Genomic DNA, 11,242 nt, shown 5'->3' with positions numbered 1-11,242 from the left:
TGCAGAGGGTGGTGAAAACTCCCCAACGCATCACAGGGACACCACTTCCTGCTCTTGAGGACATCCAGAGGAACCGCTGTCTACGTTGAGCTCGCAGCATTCTCGAGGACTCCTCTAACCCTGACCATGGACTGTTTAACCTCCTGCCCTCCGGGAGGCGCTTAAAGAGCCTCCGGACAAGGACCAGCAGATTCAGAAACAGATTTTTTTTTTTTTTTGAACTCTGCCCTCTGACACCCCTCAACACCCCCCACACCACACACACAGACTCCTCCCCCTCTTCAACACTACATCTAACTATTTATTTACAACAAGCAAAAAATAGTAAACTTGTTATTGCTTGCACTACTGTCTGTTCAACAAGAAACACTGAATAATCCATTTGCACTCTGAAATATTTTCTATGCACTTTACGGTCCACTGCAATAGTGTAAATTGTTCATAGTCCTGCCTATAGTGTACATATTTTTACATAATCCATCTGTATAGTATGTTCATAGTGCTGTATATCATGCTAATAGTATTTAAAATCTGTAAATTATGTCCATAATACTTATCTGTATAGTTATTGTACATATTGTAGACCTTATAGTTTAGTATATTCTGTACTTTATACTGTTCTGGTTAGATGCTAACTGCATTTCGTTGCCTTGTACCTTACATGTGCAGTGACAATAAAGTTGAATCTAATCTAATCTAATCTATAGACTACTGAAATTTTGGTCTAAAAGGTTTTTAAAATCATGAGAAACTTTTCAGTTATGTGTGTCCAGACATTTCACTAGAAGTGTATATTTACAGTAAACCCCTGATCTTAAACATTGAAGTGAAACACTGTCATCAGGAGGCCATAATGACATCAGCAACATCCCAGAAGCCATTTCAGGTTACTCTTTCACCTCATGTTCCGTTTACAGCAGCAGGATAAGGGCACAGAGATGGCAAAGGGCCAGAGCACTTACATTGAGCGCCAGCAGATCTTCAAGCCCAGCCATTTAACACCCACTCCACATCCGGCCCCCATGTCTGACCCCTCAGGGACCTCCCCACCTGCAGCTGTTATTCATGGTGAACAGAGGATGCTCTCTCATGGTTTCCCACACTCAGTCACTGCAGCCCACTTCACAGAATCAAGGATTCATAGTCACTGGATACCCCTGAGAGACAGATTTGTTTCCTACTACAGTTGACAGTTTAAAAAAAGCATCTACACCACTGGCATGTTAGAAACAGAGCAGCTGCCACTGTTGTGTCCCTACGTTAAAGATGCTTTGCTCTTAAAATAGCTTCTGCACTGGTACAGACATCACTTTAGATGCATAACGGCAACCTAGTTTATACTAGAAAATATACAAATAGCTGTTGGTGCATAACATTTACTTCAGTAATTTTTGTAAATTATTATTATTGTTATTTTAAGAAGTATTTTCACCAAGGCTGACTTTATTTGATCAAAAGTACATTAAAAACTGTGATATTGTGGAATATTATTACAATTTAAAATAACTGTTTTCAGTTTTACTGTTTTTAAAATCCTAATTTATTCCTGTGATGCAAAGCTGAATTTTCAGCATCATTAATCATGTTTTCAGTGTCACGTGATCCTTCAGAAAGCATTCTCAGTTCTTATTATTATCAATGTTGAAAACAAAATGTGCCACCTAATACTTTTTTCGCCCAATTTCTGCCTAAATGTCAAGATACGTCATCTACATTTTTCCACAATCATGAGCCTTTGAAGTTTGTCGTATTGAAGCAAGTTTGAATTTACATAGTGAAAGACAAAACTTCTACAGATTTGCATTCCCATTCTCTTGCATTTGAATAGAAGGGAACGAAACATTTAACGTAGTGTGACCTAGTGATACTTTGAGAAAGTGAGATTTTCCATTGAAATGTGTCAATATGCTCTATGATTTAAATGACATTTTACACCACAAACCTATATTGAATCAGTCCAGATTTCCAGCAGGGGGTAACCTAAATTAAATAAATGCAGATTGTATGTTAAAACATTTGCATACTGTCAATGTGACATGCTCCTTTGCAATGGGAGAGGCTGTATTTATTTATTCTTTATATATATATATATATATATATATATATATATATATATATATATATATATATAGCTGAATGTCTGCCAAACCAGGAGTAAACAGGGTCACAGATATGTTCAGAGAATCAGAAACTGCATTCATTTCCTTTTGGTTTAACCAGACTTTCATTCCAAGAAATGAGCTAAATTAAAACCTGCCAGATTTGTTTCTAAGAATGCAGTTCTACGGGCGAGATTGGAATCAGGGCAACAGAAAATAGCTGTCATTCCTTCACTATCCTGATCTGTATTAATGACAACAATTCTGCATTAAAATAGGGAAATACAGACTTCTTGTATGGCCGTAGATGTGGATCTGAAAGAAAGCATGCAGCTGAGAGTGACATGCTCTCAAACCTTCTTACATGAACAACATTCATACAGTAACTGGGTCACTGCTGTTATGCAATACCTTTGAAGGTCTGTAACTCGTAAGCGTTTCTATTAAAGAGTGAAGAAAATATCTTAGAAATATTAGGTCAAGCTCAAGCACCTAAAATTTTATTATATTTTACATAAGATGGAAATAAAGAGTTAGACATTGCTCAGAGTGAGCACTTTCATGATGGTTTCAACTTTAAGTTCACCATTTTTTTAAGTGTTGATATTATCATGACTATGTCTGTAATTTTAATCACAAAAGATGGAATGCTGAGTGGACAGCCCAAATAATAGCTCAAAACATCACAAAATTCATCAAGTGCACCGCTAACAGTGATACTGTCGTTTTCTTGCTAAAAATAGTTTCACTTCCTGAAGGATGATGTCATTTAGGCACTGCCTTTTGATAGTTAAAGTGATATTACAAAAGAAAACAGGATAGAACATGATATTAGAGAATAGTTCACCCAAACATAATAGTTCTATCATTTCATCACCCTCGTGTTGTTCTAAACCTCTATGATTGACTTTCTTCCCTGGAACACAAAAACAGATATTTTATACAAAGTTTCAGCTGTTTTTGTCTATGCAGTGAAAGTAATTGTAATTCAACACTGTATTGATACTGAGAACACATTCTTAAAATATATCTTCTGTTATGTTGCACAGAAGAAAGGTTACATATGTTTGGAACAAGATGAGGGTCGATGCATAATGACATTGCTTATTTTTGGTTAAGTTATCCATTTGATAAATGCCAGTTTTCATGCTAAAAGTAGTCAATTATTTTAAACTCACCTACTTAATTGTGATATAGGGGTAAAGAAAAAAATCTAACATGACTTCCATCTTTAAAAAAAATGTTTAATAGTTTATCCCTTGAATTAAGACATGATGTGGACACAAAATGTACTGCATAACAAGAATAACCCGTTTATGGAAAGATAACCCAGAGACAAAGTGTAGAGGAAATAGAGCACGTCTCAGCTGATTTAAATCAGACACACAGGACAGTGAGACTCTTGCTATTTAGAGAGATGCCTCTTTAGTTAGTACAGTCCTGAAATCAATGAATGTGAAATCTAAATGTTTAGATTAAATCAAAATCTTGGCGTAGCTTTAATGATCAATGACACATTGTACCCCAAGTATTTTTTCTCTCTTGTTTGGTCGAACATGTGGTGATGCACAGACAATATTCTGGCCCCAACATACAATAAGTGGCTTTGCACAGTATGATGCAAACAGATACATTCCACTGAGACATTAAGCATTGGACATAAATAACAGATGAGTATCAGGCTGACCTCAGCACAAATGCAAAACATCAAATGTCTTTGGCAGTGGTTCATATTTTGGGCACTGTCAATAATGGTCTGCTTAAATCTTTAGCCTCCCCTGCCGTGCGAACGCGCAGGTATCCCAGCAGAGACATCGCATGCTGACAATATTCCTCCACCTGTCTGATCTGCTGGTAGTTCAACACGGTTCTCCAGGCACTGGCTGCTTGCGTGGCATTCCTGGAGGACACGATGAATGGTTTGGTGGAGGCATTCGGTCCTGTTGTCATATTCATAGCAAAAATTTCCATGTCGTGATTGGCTGAAAGATTAACAAAGCGATAAACATTCCGAAGAGTTTTAATGGGGTTCTCCACCAGGTCCTCGTAACGGACCGTCATGTACTTGCCTTTGAACCATTTGGGAGGCTGAAGAGCGGTTTTCAGAGTTCTAGACATCTGTTCGCAGATCACCTCCATGGCTCCAATGGAGTGGTAATCTGAACCGTCTTTTTTGTTCGTTTTGTGGTTGGGGTCCACAAACGGCACGCGGCGAAGTTTGGGGTCTCTGCTGCGTACAACTTGCAAATTCTCCCGTATGAGTCCGTGCCGGGATTTAATCCTGGAGTTGGCCACTGCTCTGGGGTCTCGCACCAAATGGATTACTTTCAGATTCAAAGAAGGGTCCTCCATCAGCGGGGCCAGAACGTTGACGTCCAAAATGCGAACTCCTTTGATCACGATCGTGTTGTACTTTAAACACTCTTCCTCCAACATCTGAAGACTCTGTGAAGGGCACTTTCTACAAACCTTTTCGTCCACCATTCCCACCACATCCTTCCTGTAGGACGTACAGAAGGGGTAGGAGCAGATGACCTTATTGATGCCGGCCCCAAACAGTCCGAGAGAGGTTATGTTCTTTCCGCCAGGACCGTTGTACAGCTGAAAAACTGAGAAGTCACACCTGTAAAGAGCGCTCAGCATGTCCCTGGCCGCTCCTTGGAGGGACACGGCGTCCCCCGGGTACAGCTTCTGCCAAATATGCCACATGGGCTCATACAAGAAAAACACATTAGGGTTTTGGTTGAAGAGCTCCCCGAAAAAAGACGAGCCGGACCTCCAAGTGGTCAAGACATACACCAGCTGCCTTTTCTTGACCTGTGGGGCTTGGTAAAGGTGACGGATGTCTGATCTGCTTTGGAAGTTCACTCCCTGCATCGGCTGGTTGCACTGCTGTGGCTCTTTGGTCCATTTGTAATTAGCCAGGTTCAGCATGGTCAGAGCCACCAGCAGAAAATAGGCCAGAAACATGATGATCCTCTTCCGCCGTAGCACTTTCATCACAATTCCAGGGTTGGCGATTATTTTGGTGTGGCTTCTCGTGCAAGACTTGGGTTTCCTTCCAAAGCCAGCATTCTTCTCCCATGGTGGTGTGAATTTTAGAGGGTAGGGTTTGTTTTTCATTTATGACACAGGAGAGCCAGTGATGTCCCAAACAGAGCTGCAGTGTATCACATGCAGCGAGGATGGCACAGAAGAAAGCTTGGCGTCTGCCCCAAGTCCATGTAATCGACTATCGGTTAGGCGATGCGTGAGAAAAGAGGGGATGCCCGACGCTCCAAAATACAAGACGAAACAAAAACAAACCACACTGCAATGCGCAGGTTTTCATTCGGATACCAGACAACGGATTCCTTTCATATTATTTAACGGCAAGCAAAGCTAATTTAAGCATTTTTATTTTTGCTTACCGATAAAAAAGCGGCGGGGGATCATCCCCAAAACATTTTGCGTCCAAGGCACGGGCGGGGGTAAATATATAAGTATATAAATATACGTGTGCGCGTGATCATTTGAGCTCAAAAGAAAAGAAAACCCGTTTTCAGACAGTTCCTTTTAAAAGCACGGAAACGAAAGAAAAAGCCTCTCTCGTCAAAGTGGCCCCCAGCCTTTGCTCTGTTGGCCGGGTGTACATTATCATAAATTAGTACTGCACGAATTACATGGTAGCGAAGAAACAAAAGTTCCACCTCCTCTAAGCGCTGATTGGAGGAGCGAAGACCGTCTTGGCTTTTCTAATGACGCTATTGGTTCGTGTCTACGTCCGTCAAATCCCATTGGTCACGCACAGCCTATAGCAATATGATGCACTATGCATCATAAAACATTTGGGGATTTCAGACACTTTATGCACGATTTATTATAATCTTGGATTATGTCTAAAATATATATGTATAACTTTTTATAAAATATTCTTATTCTATATATTTTACATAAACGCATGCATACATACATAGCTATATATATATATATATATATATATATATATATATATATATATATATATATATATATATATACATATATACATATATATACATATATACATATATACACATATATACATATACATATATACATATATACATACATATATACATATATACATACATATATACATACATACATATATATATATATATATATATATATATATATATATATATATATATATATATATATATATATATATATATATATATATATAATACTCATAAATGAATAGATGCTATGTGTTTAAGGCCGTTTAGATATCTGCCATGAAAAAAGCTTTTTTGTTTGTTTGTTATATTTTTATCAGATATTATTTCATACATTAATTATTATAAAATGATATTAATATATAAATCTAATAACATAGTGGCAACTAATGTTTTCAAGGAAAGTTTTTAGACTTTAATTATTATTATTATTATTATTATTATTATTATTATTATTATTATTGTGTTCTGGTTACTAAAGGTTGAAAATCGAGTATTAAATCACAAAATCTTTAGGATTAAAATAATCTGAAACAGAATTTTGTTGCATAACTCAAGAACAATGACAACTACTATTCTTTGTAGTTAGTGCCACCTGCTGTTTGTTTCTCTCACTGTTCCCTCCACTTTTAGCCTATTATTTTCAAACTCCGACACATTAAGGAATAAATCAGATTAATAAAATAAGGTTGGTGTAGAGAAGGTGCTATTATTCTCCCTGTCGCTCTCACATATGTGTTTGTGAAGGGAGATTAGGATAATTCAGTAGACAGGCCACTGCAGCAGCGCATTAGGCTGGAGTCCTGCCATATTGTGAAGCAAATCATTGCATCAACCCAGTCAAAATAAATAAATAAATAAATAAGTGGAAAAAATAAGTGCCATTGTGTGGAAATACTGTTGAACTGAATAGTTGAACACTAGGTAATGCAGGATTGTTTCCCTCTCTTTATTTCTGTTATTCGTTTTAATACAATCCCTCATGTTCCTTTCCTCACCAGCAGTTGTTCATTCATTCATGATCACTGTATGATTTTCATGCAGTTTCCAGATCTCAGTTATCTAGACCTTCAGTAAACGAAAGCCATGGCTCTAATCACAAGAAGACTCAACAGGCTATTTTTCTGGACCAAAAGACCAAATCATACAACTACAGGTGAGATGACTGCTGTTTTTTGACTGATGTATTGTGTAATTACAAATGTTTTCCCTCATTGCTACATTTACTGAACTCTGTGTGGCTAAAGGTCATTTTCACATCCTTTCCACGCGTGTATCTGTGGTGGTTATAAAAATAGATAAAACTAATAATAATTAGTGTCATCAATATGTCATCAAAAAAAATAAATAAACTGAATGTCATTAATGCATAGTGTATGATTTTGGATGATGGCGATTGGTATTCCTTGCCTAGTATGGATGATTGATCATTTGATTATTTTTGCCTTGGAACTTTCACCTGCTGGGGGAGGGGCGCGCTGCTGAGACAATACAGAGACTCAGAAGATATTGCAGCAGCTCCGTGTCCTGTGTCTTTTATTGACTCTTTTTCTCCCCTAACCAGGTATGATATGAGTAAATCGTAGGGAAAATACACTTTATATAAGTCAAGGCTGTGAAAAATGGCAAGTGTCATTGTTTGAAGTGTATTCATTGTGTATATATCTATGTCTAAAAGTTCGGTTCAAGTTTCCCGCGTCTGTATCACATGTACAACTAGTGAATGCTAAACTGATGGCAGAGACTATGCGGTCATAGAAATGTGAAAGCAGAGTGAATTAATAACATATTGGTGTTTTTGAGAACTAATTTAACAAGTTAAGTTACAGGTGGCAATGCTTAAAGGAAAGGAATCTGTTGGTTCATAAGAGAAAGTGTAATATATGTTTATGCTAATGGTGTGTAAAGAGATAATTAGTTTTGCTGACATGCTATGATTCCTGAGGTAATTTAAGAAGTTTAAAAGAGTTGAAGATATGGTAGACGGCACATATGTCTAAATGTTGAGTATCACATGAGAATATTGTATGTAATATGCAGTACGTATTATTAACATGCATTGAGATTCAAGTTTCTATTGAAATTATTTGTTTAACTTATGGAAACAGTATCTGTTGAGAAGCTATATCTGTGATTAATTCTATATTTTTTTTTCTGTATATTGTTTATCTAAAAGAGATATGTTGTTATACTCTTCACTGATATGAGAATGCAGAAATATTTGCATTAATGTGAGACAATACAGAGACTCAGAAGATATTGCAGCAGCTCCGTGTCCTGTGTCTTTTATTGACTCTTTTTCTCCCCTAACCAGGCGGTTAGGGTACTACATTTTGGAGGCACCGCTGGGATGAAATGCAGTGAAGGTCGGCGTCCATAGATGATGGTCTACCTCCAGTGTCATTCATTCTGACTTGCGGCTGAGGAGAACAGAGTGAGAACGTCTGGCGTCCACGTTGAGTCCGGAAGAACCGTGCGTGCTATCTGAGGTTGATCGTTGATACCCGGAACATTGCCATTTTCCGACCAGCTAAGACTGCTTTTCTGCATCACACACTGCACACACCCACAGCCCAAGTGAACCATGGATCAATTAGAGAATTTAAGACTTCAAGTTGTAGGAGCATTGTATTCACTATCAAGAGAAAACCTTGTAAAATTGTGTGTTTCTCTGCATATTGAACATGATATCGACACAAGCCGCTCGTATGTCATTTCTACACTTGTGAGACATTTTGAAAGGGAGGGGTTAGAAGAACTGGAAGATGGGGGCATGTCAGAACTTTTGTGTGTTAAAGACAAAATTTGTGAACTTCAACTGGGGGGTGAAAATATCTCTGAGCAACAGACAGCACAGGTGGTTCAGAACGCGACTTTAGTAGTGCAGGTCACAGAGCAAGAAAGGCTACAAAAAGAAATTGATACATTGCAGTTAGCCTTGCAAAAACTTATTGAACAAAAACATAACACTGTTACAAGCTCACAGCAGGATGTTAGTGTCTCACACCACACAAACACGCAGCTAAGCTATGACACACAGCAAAGCTCAAAACCACAAACTACCAACCTAAATTGGCCCTCAGCATCGACACGACCAGTTATGTCAACATGGAGCAGAGAGTTTAAAATATCTGGCCAGATAGGTGAACCTGGGCAAAAAGACAAACTCTCCTTCTCAAGTCTAGCTCACCAAATTGAACATGGACGGAACAGAGGTTTCTCTGAGCTTGAAATTGTTGATGCTGTAATCCGAGCAATTGCGCCAGGCATGCAGCTTCGTAGCTACCTAGAGGGTAAGACAAATCTTACACTGCCCACATTAAGACGGATTCTCAGAGCTCATTTCCAAGAGAGGGGTGCTACTGAGCTGTATAAACAACTCACCTCAGAGGTACAGAGCAGCAAAGAGACCCCGCAAAGCTTTCTTGTTCGCTGTCTTGATTTAAGACAAAAGATTCTGTTTGCATCACAGGAGGCCGAATCCAGTTTGAAGTATGACCCAAAGCTAGTCCAGAGCATGTTTCTCCACACCATCCTGACGGGCCTACAGAATGACAGCGTTAGAGGTGATCTGCGACCTTATTTGACACAAACTGATGTAAGTGACGAACTACTCTTTGATAAAGTCAATCTGGCTTGCGCCCACGAAGCTGAGCGCCAAAGTAAAAAGAAACTCATCCAGCCATGCACCACTAAAGTACACATAGTTCAATCCAGCGATACCCCTATGGAGAAAAAGGGAAAAACACCACCTCAGCACAATCCAGATAATCACGAACTTCAGATCTTGAGTGAGTTGAGAGAAATGCGTTCAGGCATGGCGCTGTTGAAAGACCTCAGTGCGGAGGTATCTCAAATTAAAGAGTCAATCAAGCAACCTCAGGTCATGTCCACTCAGTGTCCCCCTCTAAATAGCGCATCCCCGCCACAGACTCAATACCCTGCACCGACTCAATACCCACCTCAATACTACTGGCAGCCTTACGACCAGAGGAGAGAGACAGTTCCACGACCACAGTGGCTCCCAGCACAACGCTATCACCCTCCTGCGACTCGAGTAAGGAAATGTTTTGCATGTCAACAAAGTGGATTGGATGTCTACTGTAGTCACTGTTACAAGTGTGGTGGTAGCGACCATTTCTCAGCTGGCTGTCGAGCACGGATGCCCATGACACACAGGGATGGTTCTTTAAACGAGGACGGGTCACGACCGCGGGACAGGCAGTGACCAGTGCGATGGAAGGGTCCCGTCAAAGCATATGGAGACACTGTGATACTGGTAAACAAACACTGTATCGCTCAAAAGCATGTCAATCTAATCACTGGACAGAAAATAAGAAGCAATGCAATCAGTCCTCCAATGTTATTATAAATTCGGCCATGTCAAAAGGGAAACCAAAAGAAAAAGAGTCTATGTGTACTGCTTTAGTAGGGAAGCAGTGTCTTGTACAGTGTTACATCCAAGACCAGCTTGTTGATGTATTATGGGATACAGGATCTCAAGTGTGTATAGTGGATGAACGGTGGAAAAATGAGCACTTACCAAATATCAGACTGAGAAATGTTGCAGAGGTAATTGATGCGCCTGAAGGACTCTGCCTTGTGGCAGCAAACGGACAGGACATACCTTATGCAGGGTGGGTGGAAGTGACTTTTGGGTTAGCATCAAATGAAGTGAAAACAAAAGAACTGGTCATACCTGTGTTGGTAATGAAGGGCAGAGAGCTTCGTCATCCTATCATCGGATACAACGTGATTGAGCAAATGATGAACAACAAGGAATTAACTCAGCCAATCACCAATGAATCAGTGGAAAGAGAAAAAGTTCAAGCTTTCATTGAGCAAGTTCATGCAGAAATGTCATGCGGATATTTAGTCAAAACCAAAAAAGAAAATGTTAATGTGCCCAAACACACATCAGTACAAATTGAATGCAGAGTACAGTCACACCGACCAAAAGAAAATACAGTGTTAATTTTTGAGCCTGACGTTAACCCACAGTGGGTGGAGGGGTTGGAGTTCTGTGAGACGATTGTAACCCTGCGACAACATGCATCTCCCCACATAATTGTCAGTGTACAGAACCCTACAGATCATGACCTACTGTTAGCAGGCAAGATGGTCATAGGCACCGTGCAACCTGTACAGGCGGTGTATCCAACT

At 39.4% G+C, this 11,242-nt stretch overlaps 1 protein-coding gene across 1 annotated transcript; it reads right to left on the bottom strand.

The window, feature by feature from the left end:
• Positions 1-3,329: 3,329 nt before the first annotated feature.
• LOC128025866 (carbohydrate sulfotransferase 2-like) lies at positions 3,330-5,745 on the bottom strand. Its single transcript, XM_052612440.1, has one exon. It carries the CDS (start codon positions 5,220-5,222, stop codon positions 3,828-3,830), a length of 1,395 nt encoding a protein of 464 aa, XP_052468400.1. The 5' UTR covers positions 5,223-5,745; the 3' UTR covers positions 3,330-3,827.
• Between the last annotated feature and the right edge of the window lie 5,497 nt (positions 5,746-11,242).

The sequence above is a fragment of the Carassius gibelio genome, chromosome A2 (genome assembly GCF_023724105.1).
Source record: "Carassius gibelio isolate Cgi1373 ecotype wild population from Czech Republic chromosome A2, carGib1.2-hapl.c, whole genome shotgun sequence".
In the NCBI taxonomy this organism is placed as follows: domain Eukaryota; kingdom Metazoa; phylum Chordata; class Actinopteri; order Cypriniformes; family Cyprinidae; genus Carassius; species Carassius gibelio.
This window is presented reverse-complemented; position numbering and strand designations above follow the sequence as displayed.

Coding starts and splice junctions, on each gene's coding strand:
- LOC128025866 (XM_052612440.1), bottom strand. CDS start 5,222: ATGAAAAACAAACCCTACCCTCTAAAATTCACACCACCATGGGAGAAG.